The sequence below is a fragment of the Pseudochaenichthys georgianus genome, chromosome 1 (genome assembly GCF_902827115.2).
Source record: "Pseudochaenichthys georgianus chromosome 1, fPseGeo1.2, whole genome shotgun sequence".
NCBI classification, from domain to species: domain Eukaryota; kingdom Metazoa; phylum Chordata; class Actinopteri; order Perciformes; family Channichthyidae; genus Pseudochaenichthys; species Pseudochaenichthys georgianus.
In genome coordinates this window covers 42,438,375-42,465,330 of record NC_047503.1, presented here as the reverse complement: position 1 = coordinate 42,465,330, position 26,956 = coordinate 42,438,375, and the positions used below count along the sequence as shown (strand labels likewise).

General features: G+C 41.4%; 3 protein-coding genes across 6 annotated transcripts in view; 1 reads left to right on the top strand and 2 right to left on the bottom strand.

Annotated features, from left to right (window-relative positions):
* traf5 (Tnf receptor-associated factor 5) lies at positions 1 to 10,651 on the bottom strand. Its single transcript, XM_034087951.1, has 11 exons — positions 10,526 to 10,651; positions 8,817 to 9,062; positions 7,720 to 7,783; positions 7,440 to 7,541; positions 6,411 to 6,575; positions 5,999 to 6,076; positions 5,353 to 5,427; positions 4,745 to 4,837; positions 2,442 to 2,582; positions 1,718 to 1,883; positions 1 to 1,213 (listed from the first exon to the last, which is right to left on the bottom strand). The coding sequence occupies exons 2-11, from the start codon at positions 9,056 to 9,058 to the stop codon at positions 627 to 629; spliced, it is 1,713 nt and encodes a 570-aa protein (XP_033943842.1). The 5' UTR covers positions 9,059 to 9,062; positions 10,526 to 10,651; the 3' UTR covers positions 1 to 626.
* Positions 10,652 to 11,262: 611 nt separating this feature from the next.
* rcor3 (REST corepressor 3) lies at positions 11,263 to 23,375 on the bottom strand. Of its 4 annotated transcripts, none has more exons than XM_034093028.2 (12): positions 23,165 to 23,375; positions 23,008 to 23,064; positions 21,825 to 21,902; positions 21,693 to 21,745; positions 21,049 to 21,210; positions 20,630 to 20,763; positions 18,606 to 18,684; positions 17,052 to 17,270; positions 15,957 to 16,034; positions 15,775 to 15,832; positions 14,831 to 15,075; positions 11,263 to 14,063 (listed from the first exon to the last, which is right to left on the bottom strand). In XM_034093028.2, the coding sequence occupies exons 1-12, from the start codon at positions 23,286 to 23,288 to the stop codon at positions 13,686 to 13,688; spliced, it is 1,665 nt and encodes a 554-aa protein (XP_033948919.1). In that variant the 5' UTR covers positions 23,289 to 23,375; the 3' UTR covers positions 11,263 to 13,685. The 4 variants fall into 4 exon arrangements, with proteins under 4 accessions (XP_033948919.1, XP_033948926.1, XP_033948932.1 ...); XM_034093035.2 differs by having other exon boundaries at positions 17,052 to 17,267; XM_034093041.2 differs by having other exon boundaries at positions 20,639 to 20,763.
* Positions 23,376 to 25,563: 2,188 nt separating this feature from the next.
* The window catches only part of kcnh1b (potassium voltage-gated channel, subfamily H (eag-related), member 1b), a 71,891-nt gene continuing 70,498 nt past the window's right edge, over positions 25,564 to 26,956 (top strand). The window contains 1 exon segment of the mRNA XM_034087934.2: positions 25,564 to 25,728. Coding sequence (XP_033943825.1) covers positions 25,656 to 25,728 — 73 coding nt within the window. The 5' untranslated portion in view covers positions 25,564 to 25,655.

The window sequence follows — 26,956 nt, the reverse complement described above, 5'->3', positions numbered from 1 at the left end:
ACTCTTTGACCGTGTTCAGTTTAATCAACCAGTTCTAATGCATACAACAACAACAACAAAATCAATCCGTCTTGAATAATACATTAGCTGCCACATTAACATGTCATCTCACTTTCTTTAAATAACACATTTTCCCAAAAGAGAATTTCTTAACTATTGGTTTGAGATAATACACAGGACTGATGTCCGTGTGTTGAATATTCTCCTGGTTCTCAGAACAAAGACACTTTTAAGTCCTGACCGATACCAAATATCTGCAGATGTCCCGATCATGTGGAAGATGGATTTAAATAACCTCGTCTGAGCAATAGTTTTTCACAGACAACAAATTCATGATTTTAAGATAACGGACATTAAATAAATTATGAGTTACCACCGTTTTTGTGGGTGCTGGACCTCAGGACGATCCCTGAAATGATCCTAAAGCTTAAAGGAATAGTTTACAATTGTTGGCAAAAAGAGGTGTATCAATCCATCAGAAAGAAAGATAACATCTCCTGAAATGTCAAACTAATACTTTTCTGTAGAAAAATAAAACAGTGAAACTTGCATTAGTTATGACCACCAGAGGGCGCAACAGTAAATTATAAAAACTAATCGTTCACACGGTAACTAGCGCCGAACGACTACAGCTGCTCGAAACCCGCCATGTCCACCTTCACTTTAACAAACATCGTGTCCTCTTTGACATACGCAGCATTTTGAGGCTTTTCCAGCTTGATGAGCGGAATGAAGCACGAGAATCCAACAGCGACGTTACCGGCCGTCTCGTCTGTCGGTCGCTGGAAGCTTTTGGACGTCAGGTCGGGTTTGAAGCTCAGACTTTGATGGTTTCCGGCACCGCTTTGATCCAAAACCGACAGAGCCACGGTTTGTCTGAAAGGCCACGGCAGCAGAGCGTCAAAGTCTCCCACCATCAGGACCACATAAAGAGAAAGGTGAGTCCCTCTTCCCTCCCCGTCCCCGTTCAGATAGACCTTGGAGGCCATTTTGTATCCGCACGGTCCGGTGTGGAACGGCACGCTGCTCAGGCAGGGCGGATGACCTTTGACCTCGGATTCCCTCTTGTTCCTGAAGTCCTCGATCTTCCAGATGAGTTTCCCGTCGTTTGAAGTGGCTTCGAGCTCCTGCAGGTGCTCCCTGTGGGTTCTGAGCTGAGTGGCGTGGATATCCAGGAGACCAGAGTGACGCTTCATATTCTCCTCCAACGTCCCTGGAAGAAGGAAAGGAAGCAGTTTTTAGTGAACTACAAGGTCTTAAACCTCGGACTGTGAACTACATCTTCTTGCAACAGGAAACATCTCATGTTTGGGTTGAGTAGGGAAATAATAACTGCCCCTTTAAAACATACTGTGAGTAACTTATACTATACTGTACTGCAGTTTAGCACTTCTGGTTCCGATGTCTTGAAGTCGATGGGTTTTTGAGTAACAATAACTTAGGAGACTTTGATGTTTTGTTCCTTCACATAAAATATGTTTATACCTCACTTGTGAATTTTGAAGCTTTTATGTGTTTTAAACATAGCAACAATTGGCTTAATGGGACTGTTAAACTTCATCACGGTGAAAACGAGTCCGCCTTTAGATGTTTCGACCACCATTTCTAGTAGTTATTTGACTTTGGTATAGTTCGTATCTAGATGAACATTAGCTTTTTTACTTTTACCGATTGAAAACCCGCTTAAAAAATGACAAAAGTGCCTTTGTTTAGTTACCCAGGTGTTCTCTGAGGGCCTCGGCTGCCGACACTTCCTGAATCACGGCATCCAGAGACTTCCTGAGGTCCTCCAGCTCCTGCAGACCAGAACCCAGACCCCGAGATATCTGCTGCACGTCCAGCTGCAGCGTGGAGAGGACGTCCTCCTGCCTGCTCAGCGTCCTCTGAAGACAGACAGACAGGTAGTTCAAGTGATGCAGGATCCAGACTAACTCCTTCTACTGTCTCACTTTCAATCATACACAGACGGCTTCAACCGAGGCCTTTACCTGGATCTCACAAGAGGCAATGATTGAAATGCAGCAGTCATTTGAACAAAGGGGACGACTGTGACCTATCAGGTGTGAAAGGATGTATTGTATGATTCTGTCAAAGCCTTGGAAGGATCTAATCTTTTATTTCCAACGTAAGTCTTGTTTTTCTTTGACATGATTTGTAAAGACTCCAGGATGTGTAGAATATACAGTGTTGAGGATTTGAGAGGTCATAATGAAAGATTCAAGGGTTTTTGTTTCACTGACAGCCAACTTATATTTCATGTGATTTGTGTGAGAAATGTTTGTTAAATATTCACTTTCCAGACGTTTAAAAAGATGTTCTGTTTCTCTGAGTTAGATCAATGTTCAGTTGCTTTGTTTCTCTGTATCCGTATTTCACAGACTCACAGATGAAATCATGGTGTAGCTAAATGACGATCAGTAAGAGTGTATCTGTGTATGGACCTGCGCTGCAGACACGATGTGTTCCTGGCTGCTGTTGTGTTGCAGCAGCGGTCTGATTTGCTTCTGCAGGCCAGCGAGCAGCAAGCTGTCCGTCTGCAGCTCGTTCTGCCTCAGCAGCGCCGTCTCCTGGAGAACCTCCACCTGACCAGAGACGGCAGAGATGAACACTGAGTCAGAAATATCAACAAATGTTTGCAGAAATGCAATCTGTGCTGAGCAAAGGCTTTAGACTGCGATGCGTTTGCTTCATAGAGTATGTTTAAAGTTCAGATTGATGAAATAAGCAAGTGTTATTACGGATTGGATGGATGATACATTTGCCAAAATATCATCGTGAGCATTACCCCTCCTATTGTCTTCGTTTCCCCCCTTACTTTGGTGTTCGCCGTCAAATGTGACCGGTCCTGTTTTAACTGCTATTACATTAAGACAAAAACCATTATAATCATCACCACATTTCATTTAACACCCTTTCAAACTGTATATTGTATCAGACTAGTGGTACACATGAAGCACTGCAGTAAATATACAAAGACTAGATACTGAACATGTATTGCGTGTGCCAGGTGTGATCCATGTGGGGGGATGGGCACATAAGAGCGGGAAATGTATCAAATTGTTCTGTGTGTGTGTTTGTGTGTCAGTAGCGGCGCTAGCGGGTGGCTACTTGGGCTCAAGCCCCGGATGTTTTCTGAAAAGCCCCGGATGTTTCACTTAAAAACGTCTCGGGAGTAATACCGGCTCTCGTTTCAGTACACATAACAACGGAACTGACAGGCAACGGAACTGACAGGCAACCCTCTGAATCAGACTCCGATTGGCTGTGACTGCATCCACTCAGAGTGTCCGATTCAGAAACGTGACTCTTACACATTTTTTACGTCACAAACAAAGATGGTGGATGAGAATAGATCTATAAAACGATAAGCAATGCGCCAGAATCAAGGTGAGACTATCCGCATCCTTTAAAACTCTACGCACATTCGTTTCACCTTAGTAAGTAAGCGACTATTTGAGTGAGTTAAGGCATTAGTTTGCTTCATTAAAGGGTGTTAGTGTTCTCCAGTGCCTTTTGTCCGCTTTAAGGTGTTATTAAGGTAGGGTTAATGTTGCTCTCAAAGTGCACCAGATTGATGCTTTCAACTTCAATATTGAAACAAAATATCTTCCCGGGGGACATGCCCCCGGACCCCCGATAGGAGGCGACGACCCCCGTAAAGGATGTTTGGTCCACCCCCCACTTATAAAAAATAGCGCTGTACCCCTGAGAACAACTCCTGGGCTAAGCCCCGGATCTCCTACAATCCTAAATCCGCCACTGTTGTGTGCCAGGTGTGATTCACATGGGGGGGATGGGCACATCAGGGACACACACACACATCTACTGTGTGTGTGTGTGTGTGTGTGTGTGTGTGTGTGTGTGTGTGTGTGTGTGTGTGTGTGTGTGTGTGTGTGTGTGTGTGTGTGTGTGTGTGTGTGTGTGTGTGTGTGTGTGTGTGTGTGTGTGTGTGTGTGTGTGTGTGTGTGTGTGTGTGTGTGTGTGTGTGTGTGTGTGTGTGTGAGATCCGATCCGATCCGATCCGGATGGTTACTAATTCCTTACCCGGAACACCATGGGAGTTACAAAGTTGACTAAATCATCCAAAATGCAATGAAAGTGGTGATCAGCAATTTCATATGTTCAAAGTCTGCTGTGAAGGAAATCATGAAGCCTCAATGCAATCCAATGTAAAACAAAAAGGAAATGATTGATGAAAGTAGTAAATCGGTCAGATTTGACCCGAAGACAACAGGAGGTTTAAATAAAACTTAATACCATATACAACACATTATCTGGATTGCGTTGGCTTCAGTGTCCTCTTTATTTTGGCACCGACTGAATCTCACACACATTTTGTGAAGAAAGAAAATAATTCATCACAATATAACTAGATACTGTTGTTACACCAAAAGCATTTATTGGGCAAACTTAATATTATTCATGAAGTTACAACATACATTTGAATTGTTTTAAACCAGAAATGTTCTCATTGTAACGAGAAAACTAAGCATTTCTTTTAAACATAACACTTTATTTAGCTAATAAAATTAGTAAAAGACAAAATCAGTAATGAGTGTAAAACAGATGTTGATAGCCCTCGTGTTAAATCCTGTATAAATTATCCTCAACAAATCCAATATTCTGGGTATTTATTTTAAAAAGCACATTCATTTTCCAGTGATGTTGAAACATGGACAAATATATCTTGTAACATAATGTAATATTAATCTGCAGCTGTTTGAGGTGTGTTTGTTTGTCTCACCTGTTGCTCCAGGTGTGTGTTGCTCCTCAGGACGAGCAGCATGTGATGGCTGACGGCAGAGTCTTCGTGCAGCTTCACTCTGCCTCTCTTACCCTGCAGGAAACACAGCTGTGGTCAGAGAGTCGGCGCTGCACTGTGGAGCTGCCCTGTGGAGCTGCACTGTGGAGCTGCACTGTCTGCAGTGTGGAGCTTCACTGTGGAGCTGCCCTGTGGAGCTGCACTGTGGAGCTGCAGTGTGGAGCTGCACCGCGGAGCTGCACTGTGGAGCTGCACTGTCTGCAGTGTGGAGCTTCACTGTGGAGCTGCACTGTGGAGCTGCAGTGTGGAGCTGCACCGCGGAGCTGCACTGTGGAGCTGCACTGTGGAGCTGCACCGCGGAGCTGCACCGTGGAGCTGCACCGCGGAGCTGCACCGTGGAGCTGCACCGCGGAGCTGCAGTGTGGAGCTGCACTGTGGAGCTGCACCGCGGAGCTGCACCGTGGAGCTGCACCGCGGAGCTGCAGTGTGGAGCTGCACTGTGGAGCTGCACTGTGGAGCTGCACTGCGGAGCTGCACCGCGGAGCTGCACTGTGGAGCTGCAGTGCTTCACCTCAAACTCTTAAACTCACCTGCACCGAGCAGCCCAGCCTCTGATAGGAGCAGTCGACGTGGAGCTCAGGACACGAGTCTCTGTGCTCCGTCAGCTGGAGGACCAGAGAGAGAGAGTCAGGTGATAATGGGGAATACCTGATTCTGATTGGTTAGTGGAGTCCTCCTAACTTCTATATTCTAACTTATTTTTAGTTTTCTTTGTTTTGTTTCTATTCTGATTGTATGTAAAGCGTATTTGAGCATTCGGAAAAGCGCTATAAAGATCCCATATATTATTATTATATATATTTGAATCATTAACTGATCCCATCTGTGTGTTGCTCGGCTTGTGCATGTCAAAGCGTGCGACTTGATACACGTAAAGTATTGTATTTGAGAGGTTATCTCAAATATATCTAAATTGAGTGTAAAATTAAGCTATTGATGTATTTTGTTTGCATGAGGATGATTTTATGACTTATTGTTGGTGCAAATTCAAAAACTTTACTCACTGAAATTCTATATTGGCAATCTGAACTCCAGTATCTGTGAGACATGTATCACAATAAACTATAGCATATCATCATTCTGTAGACTGCCCTGGATTGCCACATGGGTCAGAGGTCTGTACCCCCTCTGAGGGATAGTTTGCACCCGGTCTACAGATGCTGTAGATAACCTCACCATGTGTCTGGGAACCTTCAGGGAGCAGCTGTACGGACAGTCCACCTCCACCTGAGGACAGGAGCTCTGCACGTGATCCTGCAGAACAGAGTTCACACACACATCAGCATCACCAGGACTTCAGCTTTTACTTCAATCAGCGCTGTTGGATCCACTCGGCAACCTAAAAGATCACTTCAGAAATACATTCAGGTTAAATGATAGAAATCTTATCCTGAGATAAAGTAATGGATCCCAGTGTAAGAATACATTTCACACTTTTAAACATTATTTTCGAATCAAATCTTCATCCACTTCTTGCACTGAACAAGCAGTCTGAAAGCTGCACAAAGCCGTGACTGGATCATCAGGTGCATTGGGTCCAGTTGGGACTCTGCATAGTGTACTGCACACTGTGAGGGCTGGACTGTACCTGGAGGAGGCTGAGTCTCTGCGGCTGCTGGCAGTGTGTGCAGGGCTCCAGGCGCTGAGGACAGGTGAGGCTCAGGTGCTCCTGCAGCTCTCTCCTCTGCAGCGCCGCCCTGCAGCCCGGGTTGCAGCACTGCAGCGTCTCAAACTGACACGTCCTCAGGTGCTCCTGCAGGGGAGGAAGACATGGAAGATAAAAACACACCTTCAAAGAGCTCCACGCGACCGGAGGTGGGATTCATGTGTGCTGATAAAGCGTGAACGTCTGGGTCTCCAAAGTGAAGCCAATGCAGAAGTGTTATCCTTTCGCCTGTATCTACTTGTCTTTCATCCCTTCTTTATAACTAATGCTGTTGATGTGATTTTAAAAAGGTGTCCACTATCATCTGGCCGGGGACAACAGCTGGAAATTAGCAATGTTCTCATTTACTGTTTTTTGTGACCGTTGATCAATGGAGACTGTCCACGAATAAACTAGTCTTACACCTGCAGTCTTTCATTTGGCCAGAAGGGGGAGACTCCAGTGGTGGCAAAAATAAATCCAATTGCAGAGAAGTCTATGAGAAAATTATCCTACTTCTCACTTTATATATTAACTCAGTGAACATTTTCCTGACAATTTTATGATCTCAATCACTAGTTTCAAGTCTTCTTTAATTCCGCATGTTGTTTGTTGTGTACATTTTGGTCCAACTTAGAGACGATAAAATCGATGTATATTTAAGGGGCGTGGCTACTTGTTATTGACAGGTCGCTACCTCAACGTTAGGTTTAGGGATCTCTGTGTTTACGTCTTTAACTAAAACCCTCTGTGTGTTTTCAGTTCTTTAGAAGTTCAGTGTCACTATTGGTTCTAAAAAAAAGGTGACAGATGAAATGCTAAACGTATGGCTTCAAACCGTCGTCAACAAACTAAAAACTGACATCACGGTGATACGTCCACTTCCCACAGTCTTTGCTCCGTACATATTCACACATACTGATCCATACACATCAGTTGTCAGACTGCACTGTTGATAACTTGTTTGTCTACCTGCAGGTGGCGTAATGTGACGACAGAGGTGCATTCTGGGGAGTTGGTGCAGTACACGTTTAAACAGGCGATTTCTCTTTTGCAGCAGTTATCCTGGAAAACCTGCAGGGAGGAAATGTGTGTGTTATTTAACAGAGAGAAAGTAAAATCGTAAACTGAGCCTGTTAGTTCTGGATGTGGAAATACATGAAACAGTTCAACTTAAAACCTGACGATGTTTAAATGTTGTTCACTTCTTTTGACTAAAGTACTTGTGGTGAGCTGAGTGAATGGGTCTGACCTCAGATGGTGTGATCACAGCTGCGTCCACGGGACAAACTGGGCTGGACGGAAATGAGCTCTCTCTGAAACACAAACATTGATGTTCATACAAATACGTTTTTACTTCATTCATTATTTTGGCTGTGGTACAAGGCATACATTTTGACAAGAGTGTGATCTTTGGGTTGCATTTTGAGAGTTCTGCTGCTACAATAAGTCTGTAAAAACGTTATCACCAAAACACAGACTATCGGATCCTTAAAGTCAAAATGGCCGACCCCAATAACAGCTTTGGGGGCTTTCAATCAGCCCTCGCTTCAAAATCGTGTATTTTAGTATTTTCCACCCGATTCAGACCTTTTCTGATATGGGGAAATTACATGCTATTTCCCTGGTTTCCTGTAAGGTCATTGTTGCAGTGTTATGTGTTACATTTAATTTAGTTGAATTTGATAGAATGTAAAAAAAAAAAAATCTTTACGTTTTTTACGTTATTTATGGGGATTTTCCATTTTGGCATTATGTAAAAAGAAACTGGCATTTAAAAAATATTCTGTATTTTCTGAACTCTGAAAATTAGAAAAAGCAATTATGACCAAGACTGAAGTTGGGCATTTTCTTTTTGACATGGTAATTTTGACCTCTAAGGATTTACGAGCAACATTTGATTTCAATTTGAGACCTTAAGGGTGGGGTGGGTAAGTTTGAGAAACCGGCTCGAGATCGCTAGAATTTGAAAATACACAACCGGAGAAAATCTGCCACTTCCTTATAGAGCCCCTCCTCCAACACACACGAACGCGCACATGACCAATGAGGGCACGAGATAAGTTTGTGCCCCGATGGAAGGCTGACAGGCAGGTAGGCCATCGGATTGGTCGTGCTTTTTACAGTATTACGGCTTCTACAGATGACATTTTTTTATGGATTTTTTGTCAAAGCACTTCAGATATTCATTGCTATCGGGATGTTAAGAGCATGCCATGGAATATAACAAAAAGTGTATCTCGAGCCGGTTTCTGAAACTTACCTACCTAAAAATAAAGTTGAAATTGCTATCGCTGTAACTACAGAAACGGTGTCTAATATGATTGAACATTGTGTATTTGCTCCTACAGCAGGCGTTGGAGGCAGAGGAGGCAGAAGATGTGTCCGCAGGAGTTCTGCTGGGGGTTCAGGACCACTCCTCTGCAGATCGGACACACAAACTCCTCCTTCAGCTCCAGCACAAACTTCAGGGAGTGCTGGAGGGAGGGCAGCTCCGACTCCCAGGAGCTCAGCTTCGACTCCTCCGACCGCCTCACTGAATCCAAACTGGACTCCTCGGATCCTCCCAGCTTTGTGTCTGCTGTCGCCATGAGTCTGCAGAGAACAACCTGCTCTTATTACCATGTGAATATCATAGGAATACAGTTAAAGGGCTGTATTCAACAGATCTTATACTTGAGTAAAAGTTGAAGTACCAGAGTGTAGGAATACTCTGTTACAAGTAAAAGTCCTGCAATCAAAATGTTCCTCAAGTAAAAGTACAACATTATAAGCATCAATATTAAAGTACCAAAAGTATAGTCATTATGCAGATTGGTCCTTTCAGGATATGTTCTGATTATAATTATTGATGCATTAAAGTGCCATGAGTCTGCAGGAGGCACAATCATATATATATATATATATATATATATATATATACATTTAATCCATCTGTTGTTTCTGAGATGGGACACATGGAGGAATCTGGGCTGATTGTAGTAATTAAACATCTTTGAGATCTCCCCTTTCCACATCATATGATTTTAATTTCTCTTGTCACTTAGGCAAAGTAACAGCAATTGCTTACAGATGTTTGCCCTGCGTTTTGCTTCTAAGGCTACACAAAGGCTATACTGTCTTATATACAATTAAGAGTATTCCTATGCGTAATAGCCCATTTCAGAATAGTACATATTGAGTTAATGGTTACGATGATGTTATTGAGGTTTTTGTATTACAACTGGTAAATATAGAGGTAATTTATATAACTTTGTACACTGCTGCTGGATATCTTAAACTATAAATATATGTCAAAGTCCATCTTATAATTGATTTAGATTGTGTATGTGCTAATAATCTTAACCTAAACAAGTAACTACAAAAGCTGTCAAATAAATGTAGTGGAGTAAAAAGTATACTATTGGCTTCTAAAATGTAGTGGAGTAGAAGTATAAAGTTTAGCATAAACTGAGAATACTCAGGTAAAGTACAAATACCACAAATTGTACTTAAATACAGTGCTTGAGTTAATGTACTTTGATACTCCACCACTGCCAGCAACTGTGTCAGCAAAAAAATTGAAGTGAAAGTAGCTTACTCAGCAGCATGGCTCCTGTCAGTGCTGTCACACGTGCACATGATGCACGTGCAATCATGCGTGCAGTTAGACATTATTGTGTAATCATATGTTGCATTATCATTATAACTACTACGACATAAATCAATGTATTCAGTAAAACACGTAACTTGTGTGTGTGTGTGTGTGTGTGTGTGTGTGTGTGTGTGTGTGTGTGTGTGTGTGTTTTTTTTGTGTTTGAATGAGATCAGTCTGCAGGGGAATCCCCGCAGCGACTCCTCTAAACAATTAAAACCTCAAAATTAAACTTTAAACTGACATAAATAATTGATTGATTGCACTTTAATGATTAACTAACTGCATGTTGGTTTAAAACAGTTTAGACGTTGACCCTGTGCCGTGGTTAGTTTTAATGTCCTTGTGATATCGGAGCTGCTTTACTTTCAGTTTCCTCAGACACAATGTCATACAGTATGTCAAGTTTGGTGCATTTTCTTACCTCAGTTTCTGAAATAGCAGTGAAGTCCCTTGAAAACATCACACACTGCAGTCTGTGAGTCACTGCAGATCAATATGTCCGTTCGTAATCGATTATCTGCGGTCCATACGCAGCGGCAGCGGAACAGGAAATTATAACTCCAGGAAGTGACTCAACGTCAGCAACCTGCTCCATTTACGACTGAGTGATTACCATAGGAATAAAGTAAACGGGCTGTATTCAACAGAGGTGGAAGAAGTACTCAGATCTTTAAGTAAAAGTAGAAGTACCAGAGTGTAGGAATACTCTGTTAGAAGTAAAAGTCCTGCAATCAAAATGTCACTCAAGTAAAAGTACACAAGTATTAGCATCAAAATATACTTAAAGTACCAAAAGCAAAAGTACTCATTGGGCAGATTGGTCCATTTCAGAATAATATATGATGTCTTGTGTATATATATATATTATTGATGCAAGTGTTATCAAAGCTGGTAAAGGTGCAGCTAGTTGTATTGACTTTACTCCAGGTATAACTAAAGCATTAGTTAATTGTCATTCACTTTTACTATTTTACTGGAATATATTTAAGTGGATAAATCATTATATTGTTAACAATGTTATGGGATTATGTGTAATTTGACTTTCTTTCTTTCAAGCACAAATGGAAATGTTTATGTATCTCACATATTGCAATAATTGCTTTTCAAATTAAGGGAGAAAAGAAAAAAGAATACAGATGTGAAAAATAGAAACAGTGAGATGGTACAAATGTTGTTTTTTAATGAGACATCTCAGCAGCGTTATTTTAACAGCAATATTTCACAAGTGCTACTGAAACTCCAAGGACTCTATGACTCCAGAAACATTTAACGTGTTTGTCCAAAAAGCATTAAGAGCACTTTCACAATGATATTTTACACCAAGTCCAAACTGGTAGCACCAGGAAGAAGAAGAATAAATAATGAAAGGACAGAAAGACAACACATCTGAAGCCCAGATGACATTTAGAATTAAAAAATTATGAACAACCTTTCGTAAAAATTACAGCTACTCTGAGAACATAACTACAGAACATTTAGCGAACAGTGAGGAACATTTTAAATTTGGCTGATGGAGACTTTTCTACACTGAAGGGGGGAAACTTTAGTGTTTTAAAAAAGCATCGAATCAAATACAAGTTAACAAATAGTGACAGCTGATTGGATGGAGAGCAGGTTAGAAATTATTAAGAGAAACCAAACTGTACACGTAGATGCTAATGCTAATGTAATGTACACAACACTGCGGCATGCAGTTCATTACAAGAACTGATTTACCAACCATGGATAATTATAATGGTTATGTTTCTTCGACTCAAACTACGGTACTAAAATAGTATTGTGTATCAAAGCGTAGTTTATCTTGTACCACTGAAAATACTCCCTACAAATGTACCTTTTCCTCCCCTTTATTTGTCAAAAACATGACAATTTAGATATATAGCTGTATGATGTAGCTGAGAGCCACAAACTGAAAGTGAAATAGTATTTAGAGGCGTACCAACACATTCTTGGTTTGAGTCTAAACATGATATTTGACGACAGAAGGAATAATACACCAGACTGATTCTTTAAAACATGAGCCCCAAGTTTCTCCTTATTTATTCTAAGCTTTAAGATCCAATGGATTAAAGATCATAAAACCCTTTGGAAAACATCAGACGTTTTGGAGTGATGATTAGGAACCACAATGTCACCAGAGACTAAATATACAGGGAAGGTGGAGGATACATAAATAACAAAATCTATAACGATGTTGATTTTCTTAATGTAAGAAATGCCACTGATTCAAGATCCTAAATTAAAGTTATTTTATTCTTTTAGATTACTTTAGCTTTAGAAAATACTACAACATCAAGCTTTAAGTATCTACTCTGCTACCGATTAGAGCTGATGAATAAATATCTCAATTTGAAATGTTTTTACAGGTCCAAGTGGAGGGATGATGATGGAGAAAAAAAGAAGGGGACTTGAACCCTGTGGGACGCCACAGGTGACCGAAAAGGCAACATTTTACTGTAAAAATCTACACACATTTCAGTACTAAAGATCAAACAGCGGGCCGGCTTCATTTAAGTCCTATAAGAAAGATAAAACTTCCCTAAAATACTGTTCTTCTAATAATTACCCTCAGATTTGGATTTAGTTTGTTGTTTGTAAATGGTTGTTTAGGGCTAGTTATTTTACCATGCACAGCTCTCTGAGACTGCATTATATTTGTAGGTTAAAGGTGGGCTATGTAATTTTGGAGAAACCAGCTCGAGTGCGCTAGAATTTGAAAGTAGACAACCGGAAAAAATCTGCCCCTTCCTTCAGACTTCCTTACAGAGCCCCTCCTCCAACACACACGAACGTGCACATGACCAATGAGGGCACGAGATAAGTTTGTGCACAGATGGAAGGCTGACAGGCAGGTAGGCCATCCAGTTATTTTATCCGGGCCGGCTAAAATTATTGGTCTTGCTTTTTACAGCGCTATGGCTTCCATAGATAAAATATTTTATGTATTTATTGTCAAAGCATTTAATATATTCATTGATATCGGGATGTTAAGAGCATTCCATGGAATATAACAAAAAGTGTTTCTGAAATAAATTACATACCCCACCTTTAACTAATAGTATATTCATAACAATTGTCAGCTTTGTGTAGACTGGTCTTCATTATCTATTTAAGATTATATATATTCCTACATTTTTTTAAGGTGATCTTGAAGATGATTTAGTAAAACCCAGAATACTATCTCTATCCACATCACCTAAAGAACACGCACATAAAAAAGAAAGCACGAGGTATGAACATATATATGTGGTTCGAAAATCGAGGTTTGAGAACTGTAACACCCTTAGTTAATGTGTCACCTTTACAAGTAAACAAAAAAGGAAATCAGAAGCCTGAAAGAAATCTCTCATTGTTCTGAAGACTCAAGATTTCCCACGGGACCCTGAAAGCAGCAGCTTCAGATTTAACATTTGCTTTCCTCAGTGTCTTTAAAAAATATGCTAAACGGACTGTATAGCGCTTTATCCAGTCTGTACGACCCCTCAAAGCGCTTTACAAACTACAAGTCATTAATTCATCAACTTGTTTTGCCGCTCAAGGAATCTAGCATTCACACACAGTCGCCTGTAGCTGTTAAACCGTCAGTGGAGGGAAGAAGATGAGGCCTCTGATTGGTGGACGGCCAGGCCTGGGGGCTGCTGGGCGGAGCTTGGACCCGACCCGCCGGGGTTAATACCGCCGAGGTTCATGGGAGCTGGAGGTCGAGGGTTTAGACGAGGAGGAAGAGGGTTGGACGGGCGGATTAGAGGCGGCGGCTGCTGGAGGGTCGGACGAGGCTGCAGGAATCGAGCCTGTTGTTGGAGGGGCGGAGGCTGGCGGTGCAGGGAGGGTGTAGCGGGGAGAGAGGGCCTGAGGAGGGGAGGAGGCTGGTGGAGGGAGGAAGAGGAGGACGTCACGGGAATCTGAGCCGAGGAGGAAGAGGAGGCAGCAGGAGACGCACCTGAGGAGGTCACCTGACCCTGCAGAGAGAAGAGAGGGCGGGGTTAGAAATACTTCACTGTCAATCGTTAACAATCACATGTCAATCATCTCAAACTGTCACTTAGAGCAGAGGTTAACAACATCAGGGACTTTGCATGATGATCCAAAGGTAAAGTTAAAGTCAGAAATACACTTTTTTGAAATATCTTCTGGTTTTAAGCCCTTCAAACTTATGAGAACTATTTATATCAGTCTCTCTTCATCTCTCAATGCCCAAAGAGATTTGTGTAGTTGTATTTATTGATAGGATATACACTAGAATAAATGTTGCCTCAGTTAAAACAAATGTATTAATTGTTTGCAGGTTTTATGGTTGATTTGTCCAATCAATCGCTCATACACGATTTCATGGACAGAAAGCAACAAAAAAACATGAGCATGGTGAAATGGATGATGGGAATTAAGTCTGTTTTACATTCAAACTGTTGCTTCTCAGCAGCAGACTGATGTACTTCAGTGTTATATAGTCTTTCGGAACCACCATACACTTTTTTGATTGCTATTTTCAACATCAGAGGACAACGTAAAAAAGGAATTAGATGTAATGTTGACTGCAGTAAATAATCTCTCTAGAAGTTAGTTTTCATTAACAAATGTAAAGTGAAATCTGGAGTGAAAAAAGTCAATCTAAAAGCAGAGGGATGGAAGAAGATCAGCAGGATTGTGATTGTGGTGCATGCAGGTATTATCATTGATCCATTAGGCGCTCAATATGGGATATATATCATTTAAACCCTCCTCTCACCTCTTCGTCTTCTTCGTCAGTGCTCTTCCCTGACGGGGGGGTGGAGCTGGTCTTCCCCTCCTCTCCAGAGGTGGCGCTGTCTCCGTTGGGAGCGTGCGTTCCCTGCTCCGCCTCCCACTCCTGAAGCACCTCGTCCAGGTTGAACCGCCGCCGGTAGTTCACGAAGAAGTTCTTCACCTGGCCCACCGTCTTGTTACCGATGACGTCAGCGATGGCCTGGAAGTCTTTCCCATATTTCCTCACACCTGAAGGCAGAGATGGCAAAAGTACACACATCCTTTACTCTAGTAGAAGTACAGATACTCTTGTTCAAAAATACTATAGAAGTACTGACTAAACGTCTTTACTCAAGTAAAAGTAAAGAAGTATGGGCTTTGAAATGTACTTAAGTAACTAGCAGCTGTTTTAAAGAGTACCTGACCTCCCTTTATATTAATAGAACAATAATGTCATTGTTAGCTAATGAATGTTTCCATGCTGACCAACGGCAACATGACAACGTTTCCATTGGAGAAGACCAGGAAGTGATGGATACACGGATCGTGTTCAAATCAATAGGCACGCAATGGCTGAATAATAATGATCACGCCACCAACACACATTCAGACTAAAGGAACCAGCTGTTTGGGAAATGAGAGAAGTAGAAAGTACAGGTATTTGTATTCAACATGTAAGAAGCAGAAAGTACAGGTATTTGAGTTCAATATGTGAGAAGTAGAAAGTACAGGTATTAGTGTTCAACATGTAAGAAGTAAAAGTAAAAAGTCGTCAGAAAAATAAGTAGTGGAGTAAAGTACTGATACCAGAAAAATTTACTTGAGTAACGAAGTATTTGTACTCCACTACTTCCCACCTCTGCCTGAAGGACATCACAGATGGTTTGTAATGGACTTTTCAAGCTCCTTTTTAACACCTTTCTAACAGCAACCTGTGACCAAACTCACCTTGAACAGCCAGCAGCTGCTCGTCTGTGGTCCAGCGAGCGTTCACCTTCTGGTTACCCTGTAAAAACAACCACTGACAGTTATCTAATGTGTACAACCAAAGAGGAATTACAGATTTAATTTTTATTTATTTTTGATTTAATAGAGAAATACATGTGTTGTGTTTGGTGGTGTCAATGTACCTCAGCCATTTTGAAATCTTCAATCCCAGTCTCCAAACTGTGCTTCATGCCGCTGTTCATCTGTTTGGCGTTCTGCACCTGGAACACGAGACAGAAACAATCAGCTGAGCTTCAACAGAACTCACAAGTTTGACTCTCACTGATTCTCTGCTTTAAAGTGTAGCTTTAAAACCCTCTAAATGTAATTTGAATGCCTTTTATTCAACTTTCTTCAACTGTGTACTGATACCTGCAGGTATAACCAGTAGGGGGCGGTATACAGTAACATACAGGCACTGCACAGGACGACTCAGGGACTCACCTGGGGTCTTTCACCTGTGCTCCAACAGATTTAGCTAACAGGTTCACTGGCCGTTTCTCAATGTCGAGTAAAGCTGCTCCAGAGCCACTATTACAAGCATACTACGTCCTCGAGTGGCAACGAATCATTGTTTAAATGCCCAGCATACATGTGCTACCAAGCAAGCCTCCTCGACTTTGAGAAACGGCCACTGCTTGAGTTTAATGAATGAATGAATGAGCAGCAGACATGTTTCCTGTGATGATCTCTGACTGTCTGGTGAGTAACTCTGTCCGTCAGTAACACATCTGTCTTAAAACGTATGCTCCTCGTGAGCAGCAACATGCTAACGTTAGCATGCCTTTTCTTTTTATGTTTATGTGGTCTGGTTCTTTTTTGTGAAATGATTTAAAGGGAATCGCAGGAGATGTTCCAGAGCTTCATCATATGTAGATTTTCACATGTACATTTCTTCTGGACACTTTTGTCAAACTCATTATTTACCTACTTTAAATGCTAGGACAAAAATGTCTTAATATGCTTAAAGAAAGACAGATGTGCGATCCCAGGTTGACTGGTAAAACTGTACCTGCTGATTTGCTGAAGAACAACAGCGACTTTATTCATTGGTAAAATAGTTTTGTAAAATCAACAACATAATAAAACGAATTGTCACACTGGATCCAACCTGGTCAAAAAGAAACCCTTTCCATTCTGCTTCAGTTGTTTCATTCTTACCCTGTCGCTGCTAAACTACTGAATTTCCCCACAGGGATGAACTCATCTCATCTCTTATCTTATTGGGCGCCTCCTACCTGTCTCTTGAGGGACACCAGCTCCATGTCCAGCTGTCGGAGCAGGGTGTTTGCTGCGGAGGCGCTGCAGGACACGGCCCCCACGTCCTCCTGGGTCAGGTACATGCCTTTGGGGGGGCGGCAGCGGGAGCGCTGGTGGTGTCGGTGCTGCAGCGTCTGGTGCTCCCGCCGACCCAACGCCACCTTAGAGCCCGGGACCACCGGCTCCACCTGGTTCTGCTGGGAGACACAGAGCGGCTCCATTAAACTGCAGCCTCCCTCTGGAACGTAGTCACATCCGAAAGGCCCACACTCTTTAACCCGTCAACAAAATCTCTCAGAACTCACTTATTCACTCTCGCTTTCAAACTCTGATCAACAGCCCTTTCTACACAGCATTTTGAATATTTAACTAACAATATGATCGCTTGAAGTCTTTAGTTTTTTATCTAATCCTCCCTGTTCCAGTGGCGTTTTCTCCTCTTTTTTCAGATTGTAGTTATAATTTTAATTAATAAATAAAAACACTTCAATTAGTTTCGGAAATTCTTTGTTGTGTGTTGCTGCCGGCCCGTCTCTCCCCCGTTCTCATTGAGTATTTTACAAAGAGTGAAACAGCGCCCCTCTATATGTTATGGTGAAACAGTAGATTGCACTCTCTGTTGCGAAAGGAGGCCAGCCGAAATTGGCTTCCCTTGGTGAAAAAAAATGGAGGGGTTGACCAATCAGACGAGGCTCACGTCATGCCCCTGCCAACCTGTGATTGGTCAGGGCCATGCCAAGGGAAGCCAGAGGCGGCTGGGAGTTCTCCATAGGATTTTGGAAAATAGCTCGAAATAAGGTCAGTGGAAAACGAACCTGTTAGATAAATGCACGTTTTGTTCAGTCGGATAATATCCACATGTCTACCCTACTTTTATAATTTTCGAATCATAAATCTAATCGATAGATAGATAGCGTCACTGCACCACTCTCACCGCCGTTAGAAAGTAGCAAGCGACTGAAGCAAGTGCAATTATGGAGGGTGGAGATTTGGAGTATTTCATCAAATATAATTGTACTAAACTTCCGCTACAGCAGCAACAACAAATACAATCTGATGACAGGCCGATGCCCAAACTGGAGCTGTGTACAGCGAGGAAAACAGGAGCGAATCGGACGTAAAACGTTAAAGGTCTCCTGATTTAGTTTGTGAATGAATGCTTATTAGAGTTTCGGCTGGAGAGTGCTGCGGACCTGTCGGCTAGATCACAGGCTAACAGTCCTGCTTCTGTATGATACACATGTGTGTGAAATGATACCGGGTGCTGTAATCACTCATCTGGTTACGTTATTACATTGACCACCACACCCCGACCCAAAAGAGAGGACGTATTATTGGCTTCCCCTCATTGGCTTCCCCCCACGCCACGCTACGCTACTGCCCTGTTCAGTAACTAATGGACTATTCCTTGACATGAGAACATTAAAATATGAGAAATGTATTAAAGTCCCATCATAGTTGAACTTCCTGTAATGAGTGTGTTAGGTGTGTCTATTTGTCATGGCAACAGAAGCTCAGGTGTGTCCACATACCTCTTTCTTGGCTTCCTTGTTGGGGTCGTAGTCGCTGTCGTGGGCTTCGATGGGAGCGGCCTCCTCCATCTCCTCCTCACTACGGTTACAACAAGAACAACATAAGTAGGTACACTTTATTATAACAACAACGTAAACACAGACAGCTTTGAACCGAGGCACACCAGAGAAGAAGACAGGTTTGATGTAAAAACAAATACCATTTCATACCACAGTCTCAAAAGAACATGTGTTCACTGTTTGATCATAAATACAATTTTCACTTTTCACTTTTATACAAATAGACCTGAAGCATCAAAGCTTAAAGGTCCCCTATATACTGTTTTTCATCAATATATTACAGGTCTCAGATATATACAGAACATGTCTCTGATTGGCTGAAACACCAACTGATCATTGCAGCATTACCCATAATCCCCTCTGTTTCAGCCCTGTTTCAAAAGTGCTGATTCTGGGTCTGTTACTTTAGATGAAAATAAGGAGCCCCTCCCCACGCCCCTCTGAGAGAGATTTGGTTAAAAAGAACTCAATGGAGCTCTAGAGGAGATTCAGGTGATAAGGGGGGGGGGGGATGTAGAAGAGACACGAAGAAGAGGGGACACATGTTGATGTAGAAGAGACACGGAGAAGAGGGGACACATGTTGATGTAGAAGAGACACGGAGAAGAGGGGACACATGTTGATGTAGAAGAGACACGAAGAAGAGGGGACACATGTTGATGTAGAGGAGACACGGAGAAGAGGGGACACATGTTGATGTAGAAGAGACATGAAGAAGAGGGGACACATGTTGATGTAGAAGAGACATGAAGAAGAGGGGACACATGTTGATGTAGAAGAGACATGAAGAAGAGGGGACACATGTTGATGTAGAAGAGACATGAAGAAGAGGGGACACATGCTGATGTAGAAGAGACATGAGGAAGAGGGGACACATGTTGATGTGGAAGAGACATGAAGAAGCGGGGACACATGTTGATGTAGAAGAGACATGAAGAAGCGGGGACACATGTTGATGTAGAAGAGACATGAAGAAGAGGGGACACATGTTGATGTGGAAGAGACATGAAGAAGCGGGGACACATGTTGATGTAGAAGAGACATGAAGAAGAGGGGACACATGTTGATGTGGAAGAGACATGAAGAAGAGGGGACACATGTTGATGTAGAAGAGACATGAAGAAGAGGGGACACATGTTGATGTAGAAGAGACATGAAGAAGAGGGGACACATGCTGATGTAGAAGAGACATGAGGAAGAGGGGACACATGTTGATGTAGAAGAGACATGAAGAAGAGGGGACACATGTTGATGTAGAAGAGACACGAAGAAGAGGGGACACATGTTGATGTAGAAGAGACACGAAGAAGAGGGGACACATGTTGATGTAGAAGAGACACGAAGAAGAGGGGCATACATGTTGATGTAGAAGAGACACGGAGAAGAGGGGACACATGTTGATGTAGAAGAGACACGAAGAAGAGGGGACACATGTTGATGTAGAAGAGACACGGAGAAGAGGGGACACATGTTGATGTAGAAGAGACATGAAGAAGAGGGGACACATGTTGATGTAGAAGAGACATGAAGAAGAGGGGACACATGTTGATGTAGAAGAGACATGAAGAAGCGGGGACACATGTTGATGTAGAAGAGACATGAAGAAGAGGGGACACATGTTGATGTGGAAGAGACATGAAGAAGCGGGGACACATGTTGATGTAGAAGAGACATGAAGAAGAGGGGACACATGTTGATGTAGAAGAGACATGAAGAAGAGGGGACACATGTTGATGTAGAAGAGACATGAAGAAGAGGGGACACATGTTGATGTAGAAGAGACATGAAGAAGAGGGGACACATGTTGATGTAGAAGAGACATGAAGAAGAGGGGACACATGTTGATGTAGAAGAGACATGGAGAAGAGGGGACACATGTTGATGTAGAAGAGACATGAAGAAGAGGGTTTTTCACAATAGGAGACCTTTAATTCATAGATTTAAATAAAAAAATCACCACTGACAGTGAATACCTGTCGTCCTGGTTGCTCCGGTTGGCCAGTTTCCGCGCCTGCCGGTCCATCAGACTGGTTCTGGAGCGAGTCTTCTTCCACGAGTAGTAATACTTCACCAGACTGGAGATGGACTTATCCGGTAACTGAAGGAAACACGACCAAGTTTAGCACTCTCAATCTCCATGTACGATCTACAGAGGTGTCTCTCTTCAGAACAGAGTGAAGTCGGCAGCAGCAGAGCGCCTTAATAACCTACTTTTCAATGATGCCATTCTTAATATAGCCTTCCTTCGATTAGTGTTAAGCTCAAAAGTAAACACGGATAATATTTGACCGGGATATCTCCCGTTTTCCGGGACATTGAAATCTTCCTGGACACGTCTTTTTAAACGCTGGTAATAACTCCGTCCTCCAGACCCAGTGTTTACCATCTGCTGGATGCGGTGGAAGCTCTTCCCGTGGAAGCTGAAGGCCTGCTCGAACAGAACCTTGTCCTCCACCGTCCACTCGTCTGGAAACGGGGTGAAGTTGGGCAGGTCGGCCAGAGACTTCTCGATGTTGTGTTTGTGCCAGAAGAGCATGCCGAGCGCCTGAACACACGATAAATACACGGTTAATACATCGGAACGTTTCTGCCACCCATCGGAGCAGCACCATCTAGTCCATCATCACAGGGATTATCAATGATTCATGTTCAGAGTGGCTTCACAAGGTGCTTCAGGATCAAGATGGTGGCTGAAATGTTAATTAAAAGAATAATTAAATTCATAGTCATTTTTAATTTAGTTTATCATTTCCCCATTGGTTGATATTTTACACTTTGTGACCTAGGCCTGTGCAATAATTAAAAAATGATTGTGTCTCAGTCCACTTCATGGTGAATTCATATCTCGAGGAATATTGAGTGAAATAAATTGAGGGAATATAATTTTAAGCCTTTTTTCAATCTATTTTTTTCCATTTAGCTCTATATTTCTTAATTAAATGACACATTGCCACATACTTATCATCTATCAAGCATTTAATTCACACCAGAGGATTCAACATGAGGCTCTGCTGTGCCGGCTCTCACCTGCTCCACGTTGTATCCATGTTTCTCTTTAGCTAAAGCGATGTATTCGTCCACTGTGGAGGAAAACACACACCGTTAGAGTCTGACCTGAGGACCTGATAGAGGACTGTAGAAAACAGGAAGTTAACTTACATTTTGAGTCGATGATGTTGTGATATGGAGACCAAACTAGCATCCCCCCGCTGTCTTTATCCGTGTACTTAGTGGAACCTGTACACACATAAAAAACATGAAACTTTTTAAAGTCTAAAAAACACATTCAATTCCGTTTGCTCATCACCACTCGGCTAGTGAACACTTTGTAAAATATATTTGTATGCTTTGGATGGGGCAGTTAAAATGTTTAAAAACAACAACGTGTTGCATCGTGGGAAATGTAGTATCCGTTGTTTTTGGGGACTTGGGTTTGACCCATGATGCTCACATTTCTTTGGTTTCTGTCAAATAAAGTACTGCCAGTGCGATCAGGACATTTCCGTTCAGAATGATTTTATTGCTTCGATTTGAATTTGTTTTATACAAATACACAGAATACGTTTTCATAATAAGAAATACATTATTTAGTCAAGGAATACTGATTGTACCTTTAGCAAATATAATACATGTAATATTTAGAGCATTGACATGTTTGTGTTGACACTGTCAACGGGTCCAAAATCCACAAACTTAAATATCTAAATGTCCCAATTGTTAAAAAGAAAGGGATTATTATAAGATCACTATTTTCTTTTCAGATTATTTTGAACACAATTATATATCACTGTTGTTCACCTTCAGAACGTTGTCACGTGTCTGTGTTGACAGCTAAAATAAAGTAATGAAAAACACATATATAATAAGAAAAGCCATTTTTTGTAATTGTCAGTGCGGGAATGAAAATGTCTTTTGTAAAAGTACAAGAAGTAGTTGTTTTTTATTATTATTGTTATTACAGTTCACCCGAGGCACTTTCATTTCACTCTGCTACACAACATATTATACAAGTATTAAGTATATAAGGTGGGAAAATAGAGAATAACGATGTAAACAAACCAGCTCAATCAAGCTTCAATAATTACAAATGTATACATGTCACAAGTTGTCAGTGAGAAGTTGAGGTATAGCCTCGGTTCCTGTATCTGTCCTCAGGTTATAACACAGTTTAATAAAACGGATTTAATGAACAAATAGCTGATTTTAAGTGTTTTAACCGCCTTTTAAACGCACCAAAACACGCATGAAGCCGTGTATGTGTATGCGTGTAGTTAAAGGCTGTGTGTACATGTTCGAGGCTACCAACGTCCGTCACTCAGGTTGAAAACAGTAAAAAACTCACCGGGCTCAAACTCGGGAATGTTGGCCTGATAGTCTGCTCCAACCCGCATCCCAACATCTGGAGGAAAAACCATATCAGCATTCACATCTTTAATTTTTTTGTTCAAAAACGCGCACATATTACGGAGCGATAAGAGGCTGTTCGAGGCTATACTGACCGTGTTCGTCGTCGCTGCCACTTTCGTCAGAAAAATGTCCATTAGAAGCGTTGGATGGACTCTTGGTGCCGTTTGATCGACCTTTCCCCAAATACTCCGAGCCTTTATCCATCATCCCCGGCATTTTACCGATCAAATTGATCGTTTTAGAGCCTCTGTGTCTGGGTATAAAATGTCAGCAGGACCTGGAGGTTTTTCAGCTGCAGTTCCTTCAGCGGCCGCAGCGTCCTCCATGTCGCTGTCGAGGCATTTCTTATCTTTCACCGCCTTGCATACAGTCATTTCATGCTTTTAGAAGTCATAGATGACAAGAATAGGCTCTTCTTAATTCGAAATATTTTAATGTATATAATTATTAATTTGAAGGTAATGTTTTTACCCGTTTAAAGTGGTTGCTGAGTGGGGTCTAACCACCACAGCGGAAGGCTTTTTACGCACCGTGGGGCAGGAGTGTGACTCCAGCTGCTGCGGCGCCTGACAGCAGATCCTTCCGCCGTCAAAAAAATAATAAACTGAAATTAAAAATTTAAACAAAATTCCAATTTCAAACTGAAATTAAACAGTAAGAAAAGGTAAAATAAAATCAAAAAAAGCAAAATTGAGTCTCAATGATGTGAACATTAAAGAAAATGCACATAAACCAACATGTAAACATCATAATTTGATATGATAACATCTCGGATGTTTTTTCACATTCAATATGCTGACATTATAAAATGTTGTGAACTAAAACTGGTTGAATGTGGATAATTTAGCGTGTTTTATTTGTTTTTTTCTGCTTGTTTAACTGTCGATGTCCCTGCACTGACGCTTAATGACCAGCAGGGGGAGACACAGTTCAACAATCAGCAGAGAAAACCTTCAATTGTATTTAACACTAAACTCCTGCAAACACTGTTTATTCTGTCAGGCATCGCACGGGACAGATATCCAAACTCATTGTCATTGAAATGCTCATTAGATCAATTCTATATTACCTTTACAGGTATATATAACTTCTTCAGTTATGCAGGTTCTCGCTCAAAGTATTGGAAATAACGTACACATATCTTTGTAAGAATGTATGCATTTAGAATAAGACCCTTGAGATGGGTAATTTTTTTCCTGTAATGAATTAGTCTACAAAAATATAAGCTTTTTTTTGCATTCATCAGAATATAACATTTTAAATATTCTATATCTAATCAAAGTATGTAGTGATGATGATTTGAGCATGATGGTTTTAGATGGCTTTGTTCCTGCCAAGTGCAGAAAGGACAGTGTCTGTAGCAGCGACAATAACGGTCAATACGTATCAGCTTTCACCGGTCATCTTTCAGCTGTTTAGCATCCTAAAGGAATAAAGCACACTCAACATATAAATACCCTCACACTGCCAAAGGATGGGCATAGAAGAGTGTTCAAAGGACCTAGACAACTTGTCACCGATCATTGTTACTGATGTCGGCGCCTCTCTTGTGTTTGGAGTCGGTGCCTACACCTGTCGGAAAATTTAAAATGTTAAAATGTAAGCCCATGTCTAAATTACAAACGGGTGTGTTCACGACCTTCAAATCTACAGGCCCAATGACAACTAATCATCCCCACAGAAGATAGCTAATGTTTTGCTAACCGAATGCTAACAAAGCGGTGGCTTAGCATAAGTAATCTAGAAGTATATTTATAAATACTTTGACTTTTCATGTTTTAAATCTTATTCCCTCAGTGGTGGTTTGTGTTATTGTAGTTCAGCAATTCTTTCTGACTTGGCTCCCTGGTCTCCTTCGTAAAGTTTCCATAGCGTAAATAAATTAAACGTAATCCCAAACGTGACAGCCAACCACAAACAGTGCTTTCGTACCATGTTTAAAAATGCTGAATTCAAAGGGTTAACCGTTTCTTTGCTAGCCATAAGGATAAGTCAGCGGGTTTCAATCATAGACTGTATATATAAGACAAATATGGCTTCAATCCCCGGGATCCTTCAAAGATGGCCGCCTTCGTGTGAGTAGCGAATGGGAATGTGACGTCATCAACGCCAAGTCGTCCATCTTTGGAGGACACTAGCGAGCCGAGGAGCTGTACATTTTTCACTTTACACGTTTTAAACTTGGTTGGTAGGCACTGTTATGTCACCTTCTGTAACAACGACTGCTAATATAAATATGTTGCGGTATCGGACATGAACATTTGTATTGAACTTCCCTCTAGTCAATATTCAAATATGTTTTTATAAAGGTAGGTTTAGAGTTTTCCTTCCCTTCATGTATACCTGTCTCCCTACATTCATCTACCTGTCTCCCTTCCCGTAGCTACCTGTCTCTCTCCCTCCCTCTCTCGCTCTCTCTCTCTCCCTCCTTCACTCCCTCACAGTGGCTCGTGCTGCAACCATCTGCCAATAACAAGCCTGCTGAGACAGAGAGAGAGCGCGTGAGTGAGAGAGCGAGCCACCTACTCCACAGCGCGCGGGGCTCGTGCAGCATGTCAGAGATGTGAAGCGGCGGGAAGCAGCATGGCGGGAGGACGGCGGGGTCTCGTGGCCCCTCAGAACACGTTCCTGGAGAACATCGTCCGTCGGTCCAACGGTAAGGTTCCGGTGCTCTCCGTTTACATTTATTTAAACGGTGATAACGTGAGTGTTGTGTGGAATGTCTCGTGGTGGTGCGCGGTTGGTTCATCATCAGAAAGCTCTACTCTGATTGGCTCTTAACATTCCAGAATGTTGCATGTGTCCAGGTAGTTACCTTCATCGCAAGCTAACACTAAGCTGTAGTTACATCACTTAATAGAGGTGTTTGTCTTAATTACAGCTGCTCAGTCAAATCAACCAATGTATATCACTTGTATTCATTTCCACATTGCATGTACGTTTTATGTTGTTAACAGGAATACAGCTACATTTTATTTAAACCGAAATGTACATTAATATTTAAAAAAAGTAACCCTAGAAATTATATTACAAGTTATAAGATAAGATAGACCTTTATTGATATTGAAATTCAGGTGTTATTGTATCAACATAGTAAGAGAGAAAGATGGTACACATGGGAATATACACAGTAATAATGAGGATGCTTTTTTATTTCAATAACAAAATATGAAGACACATGTCGTAAAAGTATGAATAGAAATAACAAAAACACCTTGTCTACCCTTTATGCTACTTCATATACTTATCCAATGTTTACGATTTTATTTAAACACTAAACGGTATGTTATTTAATTTGAAATACGTCTTTATATTCAAAATGTTATTTATCTTGATCTTTCAAAAGTTATTTAATTGGCTTTACACCTTATTCACTTCACAACCCAAATTCATATTGTACAACTTACAATTTGTACATTTAACTATTCATATTATTTTAATGTGAAATGTATTTGTATATTAAGATATTTACTCTCATTTCTAAAAAGCTATTCAATTATGAGTTGGATATATGTATTTGGAAGTGATCCTTTTATAAAGCGATTAATTGCTGAATATCAATAGATTGATTGATATTTAATTGAAGCCCTATTTCACTTTAATATAGGCTATAAAAACGTATTAGTTTACACTCTCCTGTCATAAATATTACACACATGAATCTGTTCGTTCAGCAGCAGGAAATAGATAGAGGGAATCCAAACGTACTCTACTGTTTACCTTCACATAGGTCACTGCGTACTGGATACAACGATACAACATGTTTTAATATTACAATTAACTTGATATATGGCTGCAACAATGATATTTAAAACTAACTTTGCTCTATTTCAGGCTCCCTATCTTAGTCTCATCTCTGTTGTCACTGTTTCGTCTGTTTCTGC

Coding starts and splice junctions, on each gene's coding strand:
- rcor3 (XM_034093028.2), bottom strand. CDS start 23,288: ATGCCGGGGATGATGGATAAAGGCTCGGAGTATTTGGGGAAAGGTCGA. Junction 21,211..21,692: donor ATGGATACAACGTGGAGCAG/GTGAGAGCCGGC, acceptor TCGTGTGTTCAG/GCGCTCGGCATGCTCTTCTG. Junction 15,076..15,774: donor GCAGCTGCTGGCTGTTCAAG/GTGAGTTTGGTC, acceptor CTCTGCCTTCAG/GTGTGAGGAAATATGGGAAA.
- traf5 (XM_034087951.1), bottom strand. CDS start 9,058: ATGGCGACAGCAGACACAAAGCTGGGAGGATCCGAGGAGTCCAGTTTG. Junction 7,542..7,719: donor CTGTGATCACACCATCTGAG/GTCAGACCCATT, acceptor TCCTCCCTGCAG/GTTTTCCAGGATAACTGCTG. Junction 6,576..7,439: donor TCACATTACGCCACCTGCAG/GTAGACAAACAA, acceptor CCTCCCCTGCAG/GAGCACCTGAGGACGTGTCA.